A 20,795-nucleotide genomic window follows, 5' to 3' on the forward strand; every position below is an offset into this window, starting at 1 on the left:
CATTTCACACAGAAGAGCTTAAAAATGCATTCCACAATCCTATTTACTTTTTATGATCATGTCAGACCAGAGAATATTTGTGTTTCCCTTCAACAGTACAAAAACCAGGATGTTTGTGGTGGACTCTAATCCTACCTGGTGACATCTGACATCTCAAGAAACCGGACTTTATATGCCTAAGAATTAAATATTTAATTATCTAATTATTTAAATTATTTACAACTCCCTGGACTTCACCTTTTGCAATATCTATTTAACACACTTTCCATGGCCTTGGTGTTTTTTGCAAAACATTCCACGGCTGAAGGAGAAGGAAATGACTTTGTGAGGCCATTCAACAGAGAGAAGGCTGAGCTTCATGAATGGAGTGAGATGACTGTGTCTTTACAAACACACTGCTTGTAGATAGGGCCAGGGACTTACACACAGGGAAGTGATGTTCTACATACCTGTTCTAGAAAACGCTACTAACTGGCATGGACTGTTGGTCAGCCAAGGCCGTGGTAAATTCCTTAACTTAGCGAGAAAAGACAAATATTTAATAGAATTATGAACAGTATTTTGTTACATAAAAGAAAAAAGGAGGGGGGGGGGGTGGTACATAGTAGAGGAGGACATAGAGTAGGGGATTTGGGAAGTCTGTACCTTGCGAGAACCTCGGCCTATGGGGAGAGCAAGAGGATGGGAAATCAGGACGAAAATGGGGCTGTGTCCCCCAACCTTTTGAAAGACCCCACGAGAAATGCTCCATGGCCTCTCTCTTTATTTCAACGAAGTTACAGGACTCCTCTGTCTCCTTTTTGGACACAAACCTCCGGTGCTGTGAATTTTCCCACGCATTCATTACTCCACGCCTGGCAAGCCGACCTTCCCCACGCTGTCAGCACACCCCCGGCGCCTCAGGGCCTCCCTTACTAACGGCAGGAAGCCGAAAGTTTGGGAGGTCACCTTGAGGTGACACAATAAAAATACACCTCCTGCGTGAGGAGGCCCGGCTGCCGTGTGGAGCAGCGCCGGGGGAGGCCCCGCTTGTCCCGCGGTAAGCACGGGAGGACGGAGGGGAGCCGGGGAGGAGCCGAGCGGATCCCGCCGGGAGCGGCACCGCGGGCTCCGCGGGCTCTGTGGGCTCCGCGGGCACTGTGGGCTCCGCGGGCACTGTGGGCTCCGCGGGCACTATGGGCACCCCGGGCTCTGTGGGCTCCGCGGGCTCTGTGGGCTCCGCGGGCACTGTGGGCTCCGCGGGCACTGTGGGCTCCGCGGGCTCTGTGGGCTCCGCGGGCACTATGGGCACCCCGGGCTCTGTGGGCACCCCGGGCTCTGTGGGCTCCGCGGGCACTGTGGGCTCCGCGGGCTCTGTGGGCTCCGCGGGCTCTGTGGGCACCGCGGGCTCTGTGGGCACCGTGGGCTCCGCGGGCTCTGTGGGCTCTGTGGGCACCGTGGGCTCCGTGGGCTCCGCGGGCTCTGCGGGCTCCATGGACTCCGCGGGCTTTGTGGGCACCGCGGGCAGGCCTCAGTCTCCCGGCCGGTGCTGCCGGGCTGGCCACGCCACGCGCTCGATAAACGCACATCCACCACCATATAGACATAAATATATATCACATAAACGTGTGTGTGTGTGTGTGTGTGTGCGTGTGCGCGTGTGTGTGTGTGTTTAAAACAGAAACCTTTTTTCCCTTCTCCCCCAACACCTAGCCGAGTGCAGTGAAAGTTAGAGGACAACAGCACATAGAATTACATTTTGTTTATTCCAATCCGTCTGGCTTGCACCCCGTAACTTACTCGTCTTTCCCTCCGGCTATAAGAGGTTGCAGCAGCTGCTGTTTGATTTTATAAACAACGCGCGATGTTTGTTTTCTTTAAGCTTTGCAGCAATACAATCCAGTTCGTTTTCCAGGCGCGATTTGCTACTGAAGTCTGGCTCCACTGTGTGATTGTAGCAGCAAACTGCCTTCATGCCTTTAACTTCAGAAATGCGAATTTTAGAATTTAGTCTAACTGTGACAATCTAATTAGCGTTTGGATGATCTCAAAGACCTTTGGGAAGTCCAGAGATACCTGAGGGGGGCACTGACGACGCAACAGGTGACAGTCCTGTCCAAGGGGAATTTGAGCCTTTTAAAATAATTTAATGAGACAAACTGGATTTCACAGCAGTGATGATTTCCAAGGATTTAATTCGTGCAATGTTTCAGCTGCTGCACCTGCAGCAGGTGAAGTTGGCCGGGTGCAGCTGTCAAAGCCCACCTGCCTGTCCTGGCCCAGCAGGTGCCACTGCAGAAGTGCTGCAGTCCCCAGCCGGCTGCACTGCTGCATCTTTCCCCAGCACGCTGCTGATTTAGTGCAATTACCACTCAGAGTTGTGTGCAGGTCACTCTGCTCACCAAGCACTGTGCATTTTCTGAACGATAACTAGCAGAAATGAAGAAATTAGCCATGCAGACTCAAAGTATAATGGGGAACTTCAAAAACATAAGACATGGTGTTTAGCCCAGTGATCTGGCACAGGCAGGTCTTGCTCTGTGTTATGGAAATCCTGCCTCACGCCATGGATGCTATATATGATTATTTTGCATCTGAGTGTTTTGCAGTGGTGCTGCTAGGGGTTTCATTAGCTCGCTCCCTTTTAAAACCAGCTTTATAAGAGCAGATTTTTATCATTGAAGATGTTTACTACTCAAATTTATCTTCCATTTGTGTGCGAGCTCGGTTTCTGAGATTTGCCTTAGGATATGCTAAGTGTGTTTTGCTAGTTGAAAGAAAATTAGAGATGTTGATAGACAAAAAATCACTCTGGATGGCTTCTCTACAGGAGCTCTTGAAGTTTTAGCAAGAGTTTGTTTTGACAGCCAAGTTGGTGCTTTCACTAAATCAGTAGTTTGTTTGCTTAAAAATAGACTCCCAGAGTTGCAGTTCTGCATGAATCCTCCTTTTCTGTAAATCAATATATTGTGCATTGTGGATGACTGACTTGTACATGCAAACAAAAGGGCTACTGCCTTTACTTAGAATAGTTTAGACAACTGTAGAAGAAGAAAATCTTATTTATTAGTGTGATATGGGCACAAAAATTGGAAGGGATCACTAGGGATTATTGGAGCAGTAATTATAAAGTTCATACTGTGGGAAATAGAAGGTACCAGGAGATGATTGTATTCCCTTGAGTTGTGGAAATGCTGCAGAACTGTGCAGGGAGTGGTGTGTGAGGCCAGTGAGATCCTGCACTACCCAGCTAACACTGGGTACCAGGTGTTGGCCAGTCTGGTTGTTTTTTTTACTTACTTTCTGCATGGTTCTGGGTTAGTGGAGTATCACTGCCTTGTAACCACATGAAACTGCTGCAGAGCTCAGTGTCTCAAGTCTTGTCAAGTGTTGTATGAGCAGTTAGAATGTAATTAATGCCTTTTGTACAAAATGGGATTATTTCATTGTTTTCCCTAATAAGAAAAAGAACATTAAGGACATTATGCTGTTGTTGTCTTTACATATTTGCTGTTTAAGGACAGGAGAAAATCTGAGATAACCTCAGAATATTTAGTAAATGCACAAATAGGGATGTTAAAAATATGGGAGTTTACTGTTGATGTGCATGAATGGTGGTTTCTGAATTCCATGCTGCTGAGTTGTTGTATTCCTTGTTGCTGGTCAGGCAATGGGCAGCCTCTAAGGGTGATTATTTTGCAGGATGATTAAGGATATGAATAACATATAATATCCTTAAGAACACTAAGAAAAATATATCATATAGGATATTATCATGGGAATATCTCTGTGGATAATTTATTGGCTGGACTCTGGGACCAGACACTCTTGTGCGTCACTGTGGAATTCTAGTTATAAACTTGCAGCAACTCACAGGCTTAAAAAAAATGTGTTGAGAACATAATCTTTGTAACCTTGTGCTAATAAGCAGTAATTCTGCTCAAATTTTTCAGAGTTCAAAATTGTTGAAGGCAATACTGTGTTCATTATTAGCTGGAGGTTCAATATTTGCATGTATTTCAGACTGCATGAGTCCTGTGCTCAATTGATTATTTATATTAGAATAATTATATTTCTTTTTATATATATTTGTTGTGCTTTGTTAGTGTGAGCTCTTTGTGGTGAATTTTCTTTAGTCCCTTTGAACTGCTGATTCTCTGTAGCAGTGGAGCAGAAAGAGTTGGGATTGGAAGTTGAAAACACAAGTGGTTTAATTCAGAAGAAAAAGCTCATTCCAAGTAAATGGAACCATAGGTGTTTAGGTTGATTTCAGAAATATAACTGATACAGAGGTTTTGTTGGTTCTTCTGTGAAAGGGAATTTCCCCACTGATACAGTCTGAAATAAAGGAATGGCAAGAGTGTTGTGCTGTGATTATAATCTCAGGAGAGGAGGAGACACTTCTGCTGAGGCTGCTTTCTCTGCCACCAGGGCACTTGGAATTTGGACAAGTTTCCCATGAGGTGACTTGTTCACAGAGAGTTTTTTGTTTTGCTGGGAAAATTGCAACCTGGACAGGGAGGAAGAAGAAATAGTGAGTACCCCCAAAGCAAGCAGTCTGTCTCAGGCAAAACCCCCTGTGCATTGTTAAAGGCAGCAGTTGTTGTGTTTTGAGCCATCTGCAGTGTTACACGTGAAAAAGCCCAGATGATTTTTATAGACTTGGATAAATTGCTGCTCTAGTGAATACTGTAGGTAGGAGGGGAGCAGATCTTGGGATTTCTCTGAAGCTGCAATGGGTCTTGTGTGCTCTGATTAAAAGTCTGTTGTGGGCATTGGAAGGAGCAGCTTCATGGTTGTGATCTGGTGAATCTGATAGGAAATCATGTATCCTGTCATGGCTTTCAGTGAAAGGCAAATAAATGGGGCTCACCTGAATCACTGGAATTTAATAATAATATGGCTTACCATGTGGCCCTGAAAAAGCTGTTTTGGAGGGTTACAGCATCATATTAGGCTGTGTGTAATATATATGTGCTTCTTGCAAATTCATTTGTGGCTGGAGTGAATAACTTTTTGATGAGTAAATAAAATACTGTCCCAGATTATGCATTTTCCATTTTTCCTCACACAGGTACATATGTCCATTATTAAAGGGAAGGTGAGGATATACAAGTAAATGTTTGTCACCTTTGTGGAGGGTTGGTTTTGGTGACAGCAAATGCTTGGAACTTCCTGACTGGAGTAACTTCTGTATTGCAGAAATTCTTATTATTAACAGCATGAGAAACTCTCATATTCAGTAATATTTTTAAGGGATATTTGTGTACTTTGGCTTCTGTGATTTGGGTCAACTACTAAATGTGTTTTTATTTCCCAACTTTCAAAATCTGCCTCGCAGCTCTAATATTCTTAGTGTCATTTGGTGTAACTCAGCTGGTCCCAGTGCATCTGCATGAATTTATATGAGGTAACGATGTGGCCCAGTAAAAGAATGGAATCAGGCAGCTTTGAACTTGTTAAAATCTAAATTTCATCTAAATTAATCTAGATTCACCCTCACAGGAAGAGATAACACTTTAATCCTGTGCTAGGATTTGGTTTATTTCTGCTTTTTGCAGAAATGTTCCCTCAAGGGTGAGTGCCTCATAGCGTGCACGTATCAGTGTCTTGTTCTCCAGTTTACTAATTTAACAGCTCATGAATCAGACTTTCCTGCTCGGCACTCCATTCTGCTGCTGATAATTAATCAGATATGGGTCTAATTACTGACTTTCAGCAGAACTTAACTGTGGTCATCCGTAACATCATCTGTTATTGACATTTTGTAGGAATACAGGCACCAGAAAAAGAACTTGCAGGAATTACCTAATAAAAAGCATAATACTTTGTCCATCATTAACCCCTTTTTCTATAGCTTGAGTGTGGCCTCCCTGTCTGAAGGTGACTGTCCTTTTCTGCACTGCCACACGGTGTCCCTGTTGTTGGAAGCTTCCCAAAATGCAGGCTGGCATTTCTGGGAATGCACTGCTTGCCCAGGGCTGCTGCTCCACAGGCCCAGAGTGGGGCACACAGACTGTGTTTAAACTTTCCCCAGTGTTTGATTCCTCAAGAGAGCTTGGCTGAAAAATCAGTTAACTCTCTTTTTTTCTGTTACTTTGAGTGGTGTTCTAGTGATTTAAAACCCCTTAGGTAATTAATACCAGCTGAGATAGCGACTGAATCGGAAAGTTTTGTTTCAAATACTAAAAGTTGCTCTAGACCTTTTGAAGACTGCACTATATTTGGGGATAGTGAAAATAAAACCACTGATTTCTTTATATATATCTATATGGGGTGTTTGTGAGTTTATAGATGTATACTACCTTGTGAAACGCTTTTTCATTACATTTTTATTTACTGTTAGTAAAGTCTTGGTTTGTTGTGAGTTTTTTTCCTTTTGTTTTGTTTTTGTTGGTTTGATTTTTGAGTTTCTGTTATCACTACTATCAAGTTATTAAAAATCACAGGTTGAAGTCTTTCCCTGGAGTTTCCAGGGTGTAAATGAGTAAGAGCTGCAATGAAACCATCCAACACCTTTGTTTCAGGTGAGAAATAGAGTAGTCTGTAGAATTAAAAGCAAAGCAAAAGAAATCATTCAGTTGAGATGGCAAATAAAGGACAGCTATGGAAATATAAAATGCACTTGATCAGAGCAGGAGGGAGGGACACAGGAGAGCCGTGAGCCAGCACTGAGAGCTCCATTCAGATGCTGATGTTTTGCTCAGTTTCAGGGCAGAAGCACCTTCCTCCCTGCAATGGAGATACATTTACAGAATTGCTGATCCTGAACAGAAGAACATTTTTTGGTTTTTTCCAGATAAAGAAGCTGTATATTTTGCATACAGTTTTCATGTGTGAGTTTTTGTGTCTGCACAGGGAGAGTAAGCCAGAGGAAGGAGTAGGGTGCAGGGTGCAGTGAAAGGAGCTTCCTCCAGCTGCTCCCATCACAGACCATAAAACTGTTGCTAACTTACAGTGGTTCTACAGCCAGCAAGTCTTTTCTCCCCTGTATGTCTCCCCTAGTATGATGGAAGAGATGAGAAATGAGGAAAGTGGAATAAAAACATTATAAAACAATCATATTCAGTACTATATGCTGGAGATACAGATAGCACTTAATGCTTCAAAGGATTTTCTCGATAAAAATGTTCAAATGTCAAAGGTTGAAAAGTGACAATATTATTGACAAATGACAGTACTTGCTGCTTGGTGCACTGAGTGCTGTTCCATGGTACAGTCCCACTCTTCAGGTTGTAAATCCTCCATAAATGAACCAACCATATTGGCAGCTATAAAACATCAACTTGACATGGATTTAACCATTATTATTAAATTTTTCTAAGTCAGAGAAAGTTGGGGGGAAAAAAGGCACTGTAAGAACTGGGAACAATAAGAGGTGGGGTCTGAGCTACAGGTACAGTGCAGATGGAGAATGAGATTTGGCTGATCAGAACACACAGTCTGTGCTGGGTTTGGACTGAGTTCTGAAGTTTGGGATGCAGGTGTCTCCTGTTCCATTTGATGGGGAGGGCTCTAGGCCAGGGAAGGGAGGGTGGTGTTTATATGACACACAGGTGTGAGCAATGTAGAGATTGCAAGTTCTAGGAAAATACTTTGGGTTTGCAGACATGGATGTGGGACACAATTATTTTTATCGTGCCAGTTGTAGTCCGGATTAGTTTTTAAAAGAGTTATGCAAGTAAATAGCTCCAAGCACAGTGGATTTAAACTGATTTTTGGTACATTTTTTAGTAGATGACTGACAGGTTAACCAAATTACACAAGGGTTGTCTGTAAACACCCCTGCAAGGCTCCTCACAGCATATCTCCCTACCCATTCCCCCTGTTCACAGATTTTTAATGCCCTAGGGATTTCCTCTTCCCCACTGCTCCCTCTTGTTGCTGCACTGTGCATCGCTCTGCAGCCCAACAGAGGAACCACACAGACCAGTGCAGATAATCTGGCTACAAGCGTTTGCCAGCTGGCTGACCCCCAGTGCTGCCTGCCCAGCTCCAAGAAGTCATACCTTAGCACTGGGTGTTGCACGTGAAGTTTTGTCACATGTCATAAAGGTTCACTGTAAGAAGTTCTTTAAAAAAAATTAAAATCTGATTTTGTAGCAGGCTTGTAGGTTCCAGCATTATCAATGGCCACAAAGATAAGGAGACACCTTTCCCTTTAATAAAAGCAGGTTAAAAATTAAGTAAAAAAATTGTCAGGTTTTAATAATAAGACAGTAAATTTCTAGAAGTATGTTCTGGCCATGTCTGTGGGGAAGCAGAATGTGTGGGTGTTCTCCTAATTAATCTCCAGCTGTGTTCCCGAGCAGGCAGGTGCTGAGTGCTGGGACAGGACTGATCTCTGGACACTGCACTGGTGCTCTGGGAACATCTAGTTCTGGGAACGGCTCCTTTTAGTTCAGGAACCAAGGGCAGACTGCTCTTTCTCAGGTTTGTCTTTAGTTTTAATGTCTTTTTTCTTCAGGGAAAAGGTGTCATGTTTTGCTGTCAGGATGAGGAGCAGGATCCCTGTCATCCTCCTGGCCTGTGGCTCCTTCAACCCCACCACCAACATGCACATGCGTCTGTTTGAGCTGGCCAGAGACCACCTGCACCAGACAGGTCAGTGGGGGTTGGGAAAAGCAAGAAAGAGTTTTAATACTCACTTGGATCGGATCTTACTTTACAGCTGGGTTTATTTTAATATTCTTTACTGATATTAATATAAAGCTTTCATGGGATATTCAATATAGAAAGTCTGGCGTTACCTCAGAGTATAAACAAGTACAATGAGTGTTTATGCCAAGAGAGTAAAAGTTTTATCAGCGGTTTGAGGGTCCTTTTCGTGGCACTGGCTGAACCTTGTGAAATAATGCGGCTAAAATTTTTGAAACTCAGGAAAATCATTTATGTTCCAATTCCATGTTTTTATGATACAACGATAAAATGTGTTTTAATATGAAAAGTTCCAGGTAGCAGTTTTGACAGCTGGGGGAAACTAGAGAAAAGATGAAACATTAATTATTCATTATCTGTCTTCACTAAGAGGCACTTTATCTGTCCTAGAAAAAGATGAGAAAAGCGAGATGCCACCAGGCTAGAATGTTTTGGCAACAAAAGAGCAAGGTGGTAACATCAAGAACGAAAGAAAGAATCAGGAATGCTACTGCAAAACCTTGAACTCTAAGCTTGAGCAGCTCCTTACTTGCTCAGGGATTCTTTTTTTTTGTTTTTTGCAACTGGCAGCTAAAATATGCACTTAGGTTTCTGGAAGGGGTTGGGAGGGAATCATTATTTGTTGGAATCTGACAGAGCAGTTCCTAGGGAGGTGGGTCAGTAGGAACCTGAACAGCAAATAATAGTAAAAGGAATTTGGCTGTCAAATTGAGCAGGGGGAGAGAACCTGGGAAACCACTGATAGCACTGTGCAGTAAAAGCAGCAGCTGCAGCTGCATACTCAGAATATCCTGTGAGGATACTTTGACTGTCATGAGGAGCAATTACAGAGCTGGCTCTTAGAGCAGCCTTTACAAGTCTGTTTTCCTACAAATAAATTTTTCTTTTTTTTTTTTTTTTGCTCCTGCGGGACTGGAAATAAAGGGTTAAATAGAGATTTTAATTTACTTTTTTCACTGTATAAAACTGTAGTTTTATAACTGATTCTGCTGCCCAGATATGCAAAGAGTAGAAAGGTAATATGAGACCAACTGGTAATTCTCTTTCAGTCATAAATTACAGTCCAGTAACATTTCTCTTTGCCTTTAAAGAAGGACTGAACTGGGAAATTAATTATTGTTCTGTCTGAATCAGTTTGATGTCTGGTCTGCTCCAGGGTCACTTTAGAAGGACTCCACCCCCTACTCAGGGCAGTTTGCTTAAAATGTAGTAAAAATCATATTAAAAATGAAATTTTGAAAGGCTGAAATGGGAATTGTGCATTATGTTACACCTGATGTTAATGCCTAGATCTGGGTAAGGTGTGACTTGCGTTTTGGTTTCTTACTTTAATTTGTGAAGCCTTACAAGTAAAAGGGCTTTCTGCATGATAGAATCCTTCTTTGGTATCTGGGTTGCCTACAGCATTGTCTATGCACTTTTTGAAAGCTTAACCCAGATTGGCAGGAAAGTCAGAATGCTGTTTGCCTGCAGCAGCTTTCCCCATCCTGGGCAGAGGTGGCTGTATCCACAGGAACTCCAGGAGCAGATGGATGTGTTTGTATGTGCAGCTACAGATCCCGTCTATGGCCCCTCCTCAACAGGGAACGGAGTTTCTCAAGCTGAAGGGGTTGGCAGCTTGCTGTAAAAATGACTAATTCTGGATGTCTGTTTTATAGCAGAACCATTCCTAGCCAGGACATTAATTGGACATTCTCTCATGATTTTAGCCCTGTTTCCACTTCTGGGATTATGCAGGGAAGGAAGGGAGAAATTTTTTGGACCTTACTTACTGAGAAGAAGCAGCAGCTTCAGCCTGGGAGCTGGTGGAGGGTGGAGAACAGGGCTTGTCTGAGCTGAGGCAGCACTGATTCCCTTCTCAGAGGGAACAGTGCACCTTGGAGCTGACATCCGCATTGGATGCTTGAAATGAGTGAGGAATTAATTAATTAGTGTGAGGGACATGTTTCTTAGGCTTGGGAATGGTTTCATCCTCCTGCTGCTTCATTAGTGCTGCTCTACCACAAATCAGGCTGAAATGATGAGTTGGGCCAGTCACCAGCCCTGGAAGTGCTCAAAGGACATGTGGATGGGGCACTTGGGGCCATGTTCTAGTGGTGGGTTACTGGTTGGACTCAGTGGTCTTGAGGGCTTTTCCAGCCTTAACAATTCCAGGATTCTGTGACTTCAGAGGCAGGTTTCACTGCCATGAATGACATGACTATCCCTGATGTGCATCCTGACTGACATCTGCAGTAATTCTGCCTGCCAGCTTTTTGTCAATTTCTAATGCTGCCTAATCTTATTTTTCATACATCCCTATTTTAAGTAAGACATTTTATTGGGTTTCTGATACTTTAAGTGCAGTTTCATTGCCACATGTCAAGTAATTAATCTTTTTTTCTATTAATATCAGCCAATAAATCATATCATGCTGCCTTTTAAATACAACACACACAGCTCTGTGTGCCTGAATGACTCAAATCATTCTATCTGGAATTTCTGTCTACTCATGTGAATTTGACACTTTACACATCCTCAGACACAGCTAAAGTTTTCTGAGATTCAGTCCCTTGTTTTAAAATTGTTTTTTGAAACTTGACTGTGGCAGATGCCTTTAGAGTATTTTAATACCTAATGCCAGGCACTTTTACTTCTCTTTGACTGTATTCCTTGTTTTACTACAAAGACCAAAGAAATAGTGCTAAAATCAATCTGAGACACTTTTAATCTTGTTTCCCAAGTGTTGCCAGTGGAGGACACTTACATCCCCAAGTTTCCAAGTGAGACCCAAAGGGATGGAGGGCAAATGAGGAGGGTGTGAAAGACAAGATATTTTATCTGTTGTAAGACAAATATGAGAGGAAAGTGAAGGATAATGAGTTATTATCTTATGAAAACTCAGGAAAATGTGACACTGTTAGTGGGTTCAGTCAAATGCATTCCTGTTCACTGGGTAGGGTTACACCAGGAAGCTACAGAGCTTCTCTTGGGGGATTTTCCCTTAACACTGAAAAAGGAAAATGAGAGGAAAATGAGCAGTGAGCAAGAGTTAAATGTATGGAAGTCTTTCATTTATTTGCTTTTCTGTAGTGGTTATTTACTTTTATTATTTATTTCTGGCATAATTTCTCCCATTGAATTCCAGACTTACTACCAGAAGAAATTAATCTTCAGAAGCCCCACCAAAGTACACAAACAATTTTGTATGAAATTGGCATTTGATTAATTTGCTTTAGTATTAATAAGCTAATTAAGCATTACTATTTGTGTTAGTATTTGTGACAATTTACAGTGACACCTTGGTAACAGAAAACTAAATACCTGTTTTTCTTAATAATCTGCTTTAACATGTTTGAGGGACAGTTTTTGTTTCATTTGTTTTTTGTTTCATTTTGGTTTTGTTACATTTAATTTTCAGAGCACTAGCCAGTTCTCCTAAACAGTTCTTGAAGACTAAAAGTTCATAGCAAGAGGAACTTTTTTGCTGCTTTTGGTAGGTATATTTTGAAAAACAAAGCCACTTGAAGGCCTGGAGGACTTTTACACATATTTAGGACAAGCAATAATAACATACTACATGATGCAAACAAATAGAATTCCAGAGAAATAGAATTTGAAGATAACTGTGGAGCAAGGAAGGTTTGAAGCAAGCTGTAATAGTTTATGTGAGAAAGAAGAGAATTGCAGTGGATATTAAGAAAAGCCCAAGGTGACAGAATTTAATGATTTTCTCTTCCTTTCCACCTGGCAAAACTGAGGGGCATATTTGAACAAGTGAACTTTTAAATTACAGAATAGGAAAAAAGTTCTTTAGAGCCTGTAATAAAACTATTTCCTATATTTTGACAGCTAAAGCCTGTGTTTGTATGTGGAAGGCTCTCGTGCATCCTGTTTGCACAGTGCTGGGTTACTCCATTGTCAGTCTTCTCAGGCCATTCCTGTGTTTGACTCTCTAAAGCGTTACCAGTCTTAATTTTTCTCTGCTAGTTGGTTTCATTTTTGCTTTGTAACAAGCTGATATGGCACCAGAAGCTCTTATCTCATCCCATTTATGCAGCTCTAGAGCAGACTGGAGACTGAAATCTTTCTATCTTGCAAGGATGTGGCAGACCCATATCATTCTTGCTTAGCATGAGCTCACAGAAATACGATTTTTTCATTTAATATATTCATTTAAGGTATAAGGGAACAACCTTTATCTGTAGATGCTTAAAGAAACTGAAACGTGGAAAATAAAATCATCGTGTAGGAAAAACCTTTTAATACATTTAACATAGTAGTGAATTCAGCAGTTTCCTTCCCTTTCAACAAGAAATGAATTTAAACTGTAATTTCTTTCCCTTTAAATGACAACTTGTTATAGCACTGTATAATACCAGAGTACGAGAGAATAATTGCTCTTCATAAATCAAGCAGAATTATTTCCAATTTCAAATCAAGAGATTGACTTAATTATATACACATCTTTGCATGATTCTGGAAAACTTCACCTTGCTCATTTTGCCTGTAATGAGAATATTTCAAAGCAGAGCATGGTTTGAACTGACATCTTGAGAGGATGTAAATCTCACTGAATCTTAATGCTGGTTTTTTAAGTCCAATTTGATGAAGTTCTTCTGAAAATTTTATTACATCAAAATAAATGTGACATTGCTAGAGTGACATTGTTGTGTTAGAATATTAAATTGTCATGTGCCAGTATCAGAAATGTCAGGAGTATTGCTTACCTTACAAAGCAATAAAGATAGCATGCTGCAAGTTTCTTTGTTAAAATAATTGAATTAGAAAAAAGGAACAGTTTTTTTTTCCTCTTCAGTATCATATTTATCATAGTCATTTAAAATGCATGCGTTACATAAGAAATAATTTTGTTCATTTTTGCTCACTTGAAACACTCTTCCTCTCCTCTCAGTTTCCCAAGGAATACAGCTGATGGTGGTGCTTTATTTTTGTTTCCTTTTTGGGGGCCAGAACTGCAAAATCTAACCAGTCTTTTGTGTTTATGATTATGTTGTGTTACAGGGGTAAAAGAACAGGGGTATATTATCAAATGTATTTAACATGGTCAGCCAGAGAGAAAGGTGTTAGGTGGCTGTTGAGCTGATGTGTGAAACTCAGTGCTCCAAGTCTCATTTCAGATACCATTAGCCCCATCTTTGTGCTTGAATCTTCTGATTTGTCTGTACCACATCAATCACAGCTGCAGTAATATGCTGTAATTCTTGGTTTAAACACAAAGGAAGGCAAATAACAATGATCAGATCTTTAAGAATAAAATAGTGGTAGTTAAGTCATTCTTTGCTCTGGCTGTATCAAAGCTGTACTAGCTGGACTATGAAACTTAATTGTATCTAACAATTTTGATAGTTTGCAACATCAATTGTTGCAATCGACTGTGTCCACATGGTTTAAAATTGTCTATTTACCCAGCTTTCTTTTTTGGGTCATTTATTAGGATAAACATGATAGTAATTGTAAGCAGTTCACAGAGGAACAGAATGCTTGCATTTTAATTTTGTAATTGCTGGGAATGGATTAAAAACAAAACCCAAATCAAGTTGTTCATCGCTTCTTAAAATGTTGAAGTTAACCAGTTAGCTCCCAAGGCCCTATCCACCCTACATTTTAAGATTCTGTAACGAGAACTTAATTTTCATTTTTCTGTTCTTTTTTTCTCACAGGAAGATATCAGGTGATTGAAGGCATAATGTCTCCTGTCAGTGATCAGTATGGGAAGAAAGGCTTGGTGTCAGCAAGGCACCGGGTGGCAATGGCCAGACTGGCCCTGGAGACGTCTGACTGGATCCGGGTGGATCCCTGGGAGAGCGAGCAGGACACATGGACAGAGACAGTGAAAGTATTAAGGTGATTGCATTATCTTCTTCCTGTCTTTATGAGATTACTGACTGCCAAAAATCTGCCAGGCTGCCATGTCAATGCACAGAACTTGCTCCTCTAAAACATCCAGGCAAAGTCAGGACTCCCCACCAGGAATCTTTCATTTGCTTTCCCCAGACCTGTGCAATAATCATGGTAGTGCCCTCGTGCCCTTCAAGTAGTTGGATGCAAAATTATGGCCACTGCTGGGATCTGCAGGAAAAGTTCCTGCCTCTCATGTTACCTTTCTTGGGTGTCAGTAAGAGAGTTCAAAATGATTCTGTTCTTCAATAGTATTTCTGTTTCAGGTTAGCTATGGTACAGTATTATGCCTCCAGGTTTAGCTGTTTACACATGCTTGTAGTTTTCTTATTAACTCTAATGGTAAATTAAGCCCATAACTGCTGATGTTTTCTTCAAAATCTCAAGAATTTGTTGTGGAAATTTTTGTGGAAAATTCAAGAATTTATGGAAATTTTGTGGAAATTCCAAGAATTTATGCTGAGGAAAAATTAAACAAGTTGTCCAAAACTTGATGCAAGGACCTTGAAACATGTCTTTTCTATATGGTAATAAATGCATATGGGACAGGGTATGAAAACACAAACTTTTTGTGCTAACTGGTCTTTGGAAAAGGTGCTGCAGAAGGTAACAGATACCATTAAAGTGAAAGCCTTCATGGAAGTCTGCAGCAAATGTGCTGTAAGAGCTGTCACTGATTTTTGATTTTTATCCCCATTTTCTATGTTACTTTCTGAGTGGACACAGGTATTCAAGGCTCTAAATTGTGCCCTCCAACAGCTGCCCCAATAGCTCTTGTGGCTCTGTGTGAAAGCAGTTGTAAAAGCCAGACCTGTTACTTTACAAAAGCATCCATAAGTATTCACTACAAACTTACAATACAAATAGAACATCTGAGATCTGCTTTTATGTCTTCCCCGAGGGAACACTGACATCCAGTTGCTCCTTTTGCCCCTTCCCTCCAGGCAGCAGAGCAGGATCAGGGTGGGAGGTTTTCTGCCTTTGCAGAAAACTCTGTTCTTTCTCTAATCATAACTGTATGTCCCAGAGTGAGAAGTCACTGATTACTGTCCTACAGTATTGCCTGGGTATGGGGCTTTTGTCCTGAACTTCAGTTCAGTTAAACCATTTTCCTCTAGAAAAGTAGTCCCAAATCCTACATATCAGGTGATCCTACTTTGGTCTTGCACAGCTCCAACTGAAGTGAGCACTGCTTGCGTGGGTTTTTGAATTATAAATCCATTTCAGAGTTCTTTAGTATTAGAGATCCAGTAAGTAAAACCTTAGTGTATAATTTTCTGCTCAGGCAATGTGGTATGAACAGCCAAACTTCCCATCTGCCTAGAAAGTGAACCTCTAGCTTTATTAGTGAATCCACAAAACATTAAAATGGCTGCTTGTTAAGGAGAGAAATGAGCTTAAATCTTGTTTTGTCCACAAATGTTGATGTGTATTAATGAGCTGAAGTGGTGCCATAATCCAGTGCTGAACCTTGTCCCTTGCATGGGGAAGAAGCATTCTGATGAAATGCAGGTGTTTGTGCTTTACACTGTATTTTAAGTGTCACAGGTTAAAAAAAAAGATAAAAAAGTGCTGGCTGTAGAAGATCCTTACTAAGTATGAACAGGCAATGGTTTAGTGTAGAGTTGTTGTTCTTCACATGCTTTCAAAGCTAATCTATAGGTTCGTCACTCCTCAGAAAGCCAAGGACTGACTAACTGCTGCCTTCACTAGAAGCTCCCTCAGGTAGGAAGCGTCAGTACCAATAGAAAGAGATTTTCCTATTGCAAGGCAGAGGAAATCATTACTTTACCTAAATGTCTCTTCTTATCAGTAGTTGGAGTTGCACACTTACCTGCAGTAGAACATTTAGTCCTGAAACACATGAATGGCCTTTTCCTACAGTACTTGTTTTAACTGAGTGCGATAAAAATGACACATTTCATCAAAACCTGTGGATTTTGCTGAGGATCCTAAGTAGTTGTGACATAAAAGAATTTTAAGCAGCAAAACTCAAATCCCACTTATGGCAGTGGTATTTATTAAATGAGTATAGAAATCTTGGAGAACATCCCAATGATTTTCTTAGACAGGAGGAGGAGGGAACATAATAGAGCTGTTTTCCACTTAGCTGCTGTTTGTGAGTATTCCTAGACAAGGAAACAGTATTGTCAGTAGGCAAAGGACTGCATTTGTTGCTCCTATGGATGTGATTGGCATGCAGCTATACTACAGAGTAATTAAAAATTGGCAAAGATCTGCATTACCCAACTTCTGTTGAGTTGTGCTTGTGATTTAGCTCTATAGTTACTCAAAGCTTCATACACAGTTCAGAAAACACTTAAGAAGCTGGCAGATGGGTTTGTTCTTTTCACTGTATCTAAAGTAATGCAACTCCACTTGCTCCAGCCCTTGAACTGCTGATTAGACCTGGGGCAGCTCAGATTTTGCAGTGTTTGTAATGCTGGTCCGGAAGGGAGCTCTTTGCCAAGCATTCTTGTTTTTGAATCCTGGTCCAAGAATGTTAGAGCACAACACACAGTCAGTGTGCCTGGCTATACATAGCACCAGCCTGTTTACAGCAAGGCAGGGTTAAAATTAGATGTGTGGGAAGGCACAGACCAAGCTCCTGGTGCCCACTCTCTGCTGCCATATGTGCCTCACCTCTTGGCTGTGCAGTTTCTATGGCCAGTGACTGAGCATCAGAAATCACTGGAGGCTGCTTTGCAGCCTGGCTGGGTGTAGGTTCTTGACACATATGCAGCTTATTCTTGTGGCTAAAGTGTTTCCATGATTTGAAGAGTGCACTTTTAAATCACTAACCTGTGAATTCTTTCCTTACAGACATTCTGAGGGTCAGCTGGGGCTTTGTGCACACACTGGATTCAGACTGTTCCTTGGAACTCTGACTCTGTGTTGTTGCAGTCAATAAGAGCTGATGGTCACTGTGGCTCTATATGTCCTACACAGAAACTGGACACAGCCTTGATTCTGTGTCTGCTTGTCCTGCCTGACCAGGAGCTTGTATCTTTGAAACAGTGTTGGCTTGTGCAAATATGAGCAATACTTAGGCCTGGCTCAGGTTGGTGCAAGGCAGGGACTGTTCTAAACAAGCAAGGCTGTGCTGATTTGGAAAGGAAAGGCCACTGCCATGAGGTTGCAATGCCAGTGTTGCTGGGGGGCACCAGGGATCAGTGAAATCAGGGAATGGTGAAAGGATAAAGTAGCAGAAACCTGGAAAAACCTGTAAAAGGATCCTTGCCTGCCTTCCTGGATCTGAATTCAGTAAAATTAGAAGCATAGCAGATGTCAAAAATCTTAGGAGAATTTTTAGTTCCTCAGAATTGTGCTTCTTTTAATTAAAATGAATGAGAAAACAGCAAGGTGAAAACTCAGGGAACATATTTTTATGGAGAAGAGGGACCAAGAATGTCTCCTCCTCAAAACAGAGCACACATTATAACACTATCATGAGGAGTTGCATTTAGTCAAGAAATTACAGCTAGTGATTGAAGTGAGATTTAGTCCTGTTTCAAGCAAAATATATTTTAAATGTAGTAGCTATCAGAATTGCCATAATGGTAGAACTTCAAAAAGGATTTACAAACCAGAATGCCATTAAGGAGATTGCTTGTGAATTCCACAAAATGTAACTACATTGGTAATAATCTCATGGCAGAACAAATGTGCCAAATTCTAACAAATGGTATTCAAATCCAAGGAGCATAAATGTAGACCCCCTACTGGAATGGGAAAGTGCCAGGTAATCGCTTTGTTGCATCTCTGAGAGGATTTGCCTCACACAGAAGCCTTTATTTTAAATGCAGGCACCATTATAACGAAGCACTCAGAGCGTTCCAGTCCAAGAAGGAGTTCATGAGAAACAAACACCCTGCAGAAAGCTCTACGGTGGATTCCTTTTCTTGCCAGCAACCAGGTTGGTTCATGGCTGCAAACACAATGCTGTGTTTAGCATTAAAAACTGTTCAGCTTTACCAGATTAGTTGTGAGAAAATTGAACATAGTAGCTGGTGAGTTTTGAGGGTTGCAGCTGTGTGCCAAAACCAAGCCATGCCAAATGCCAACAAAGCTGCTGGGGCAGTTGTTTTGTTATAGCTCCCACACAGAGAGGAGACCCTGGAGTTGTGTTAATTCTTGGTTTTACAGGCATCTCTCTAGCTCTGTCAGATGGACATTGTGGCCCACCAGAGATGGGCATTGTGCAAAGCACAGAATACATGAATAAAAAATATGGAAAATACAGGGATTACTAGAATTCTACTAGGAGTGTTAGACAATGGACAGAGTGTGTAGGTACCACAGCACTGATGCTGCCATGTTGATGTTTGCTGGCCAGAAAAGCTCCTGTTGGCAGTAGAGGCACGGCAGGCTCTGGAAACAATGCCAGTTTTCACTTTCCTATCTAATCATCTTCCCTAGCCCTATGGCTTGCCAGGATGCTGCTGGATTTTTGATACATTGCCTTTTTCCTCTAGTGTTATAGCATCTCTTGGACATGAATAATACATTTCAGTTGTTCCTGGTTGTTGAGGAGTTGTATCTTTACAGCTGGTGGAGGAAAGAAGTCACGCTTTTCACGCATCATCACTGGAATGTTTCTTACATTCTGACTCTCTCCTGTAAGGTGCTTGTAGAAGACTTCCAGATGTGCTAACCATCAAATAAGTGTAAAGTGAAGGCAAGCCTCTATTCTTCCCCTTCATTTCACATGAATACAAAGGCTGTGAAACTATCTGAATAATGTTTGTACAAAACTCAAGGTAGAATACTGATGAGTGCTGTGGAAGAAGTTTGAGGAGAGAGTTCTGTGCTCGGGCTTAGGCAGGGAACAACAAATAAGAAATAGGGACAATAAAGAACAGCAGGGCAGGATGGTGTGGAGTAGCCAGGTTCAACCAAGTCTAATCTTTGTGCTAAAGTATTTCTCTTTACTTGCTACTTCCCCTTTTTGGATTGCTTGAGTGGAGTAAAAATTATCCTCTAACTGTGTATAGATAATATTCAATATGCTTTGAGTGATGATGAACTAGGTGATAAAGTAATTGTGACAGATACATAAAAACCTAAACTGAATTTTTCTTGCAATCTTCTGAAAAAAAGCCTGGAGTAAAGGTAAATTATTCTAAAAATAAATTAAAAAAAATAATTAAAGTGATGAGTTGAAACCAATTTTAAGTATAAAGTTCCTACAAGACTGAGAAAGGATAAGACATCTGTTATTTCCTTTTGTCTTTCCAGTTCTACCGGAATTAAAGCTGCTCTGTGGGGCTGATTTTCTACAGACATTTAAGACACCCGATCTCTGGAAGGAAGAAGACATCAAAGAAATAGTGGAAAAGTTTGGTTTGGTCTGCATTAGCCGGGCTGGCTCTGATCCATCTCAGTTCATCCAGGAATTGGACCTTTTATCTAAATTTCAGCACAATATTTTTCTGGTGAGAGAGTGGATCCAGAATGAAATCAGTGCCACACAGATCCGCTCTGCCCTGTGCAGAGGGCTGAGTGTGAAATATCTCATCCCAGACTCTGTCATTGCCTACATTGCACAGCACAACGTCTACACGGCTGAGAGCGAGCGCAGGAACGAGGGGCACCTGCTGCAGCCCTGCAGGCTGCAAAACACAGCAATAAAGCCTCTGAGGGACTGATTTCTGCACTGTGTGCCATGTCAGACCAGGAGCTTGCTCATGTAGATTTCTTCAGAAAGTTGTTTCTTAATAATGATGAAGGGAAGGTCCAAAATTTCTTGAAATCATGTGGTGGTTTAAAGCCATGAATCTGTGTGGTAGTGCTCAAGAAAATTGGGATGCTCAGCTGTACAGCTTAAAATACACAACAGCTTCCTTGTGAAAATAAAAGAAAGGAGATCTTCACCATGAATGTTCTTAGTATTTCGATAAGTCAATGAATATGACTTAAGGGTCAAAGACAGTACTTTCCTAATTTGTAATTCTGCAATCCTTACTGTTCTAAAACAGCAAAATACAATGAACCATATCTTGAGAGAGAGATATGTGTAAATATATATTACTTCTAAAATTTGACTTTATAAGACCCTGAGTAACTTTTTGGGTTTTTTGGCAGTTTGACCAAGATATGGAAATCAATCTTTCTTTCATGCAAGCACTTAAAAATGCTACTACTTCAGCTGCTTCTAAGACTCCAGGTTCTCAAGTGACAGTCCTCATCCCAACATTCAAAGTGGTTTTCTTTTCTTCTCTGATCCAGAGTCTTAAGAGCAAGCAATTGTCAAAGCT

At 41.2% G+C, this 20,795-nt stretch overlaps 1 protein-coding gene across 3 annotated transcripts; it reads left to right on the forward strand.

The window, feature by feature from the left end:
• The first annotated feature begins 899 nt into the window (after positions 1-899).
• On the forward strand, positions 900-20,411 carry NMNAT3 (nicotinamide nucleotide adenylyltransferase 3). 3 transcript variants are annotated; one of them, XM_058843591.1, is made up of 5 exons: positions 900-1,039; positions 8,447-8,583; positions 14,301-14,484; positions 18,345-18,454; positions 19,777-20,411. In XM_058843591.1, exons 2-5 carry the CDS (start codon positions 8,475-8,477, stop codon positions 20,184-20,186), a joined length of 813 nt encoding a protein of 270 aa, XP_058699574.1. In that variant the 5' UTR covers positions 900-1,039; positions 8,447-8,474; the 3' UTR covers positions 20,187-20,411. The 3 variants fall into 3 exon arrangements, with proteins under 3 accessions (XP_058699574.1, XP_058699572.1, XP_058699575.1); XM_058843589.1 differs by lacking the exon at positions 900-1,039 and having other exon boundaries at positions 8,428-8,583; XM_058843592.1 differs by lacking the exons at positions 900-1,039; positions 8,447-8,583 and adding an exon at positions 12,041-12,112.
• Positions 20,412-20,795: the final 384 nt, after the last annotated feature.

Source organism: Poecile atricapillus, chromosome 8, assembly GCF_030490865.1.
Source record: "Poecile atricapillus isolate bPoeAtr1 chromosome 8, bPoeAtr1.hap1, whole genome shotgun sequence".
Classification (NCBI taxonomy): domain Eukaryota; kingdom Metazoa; phylum Chordata; class Aves; order Passeriformes; family Paridae; genus Poecile; species Poecile atricapillus.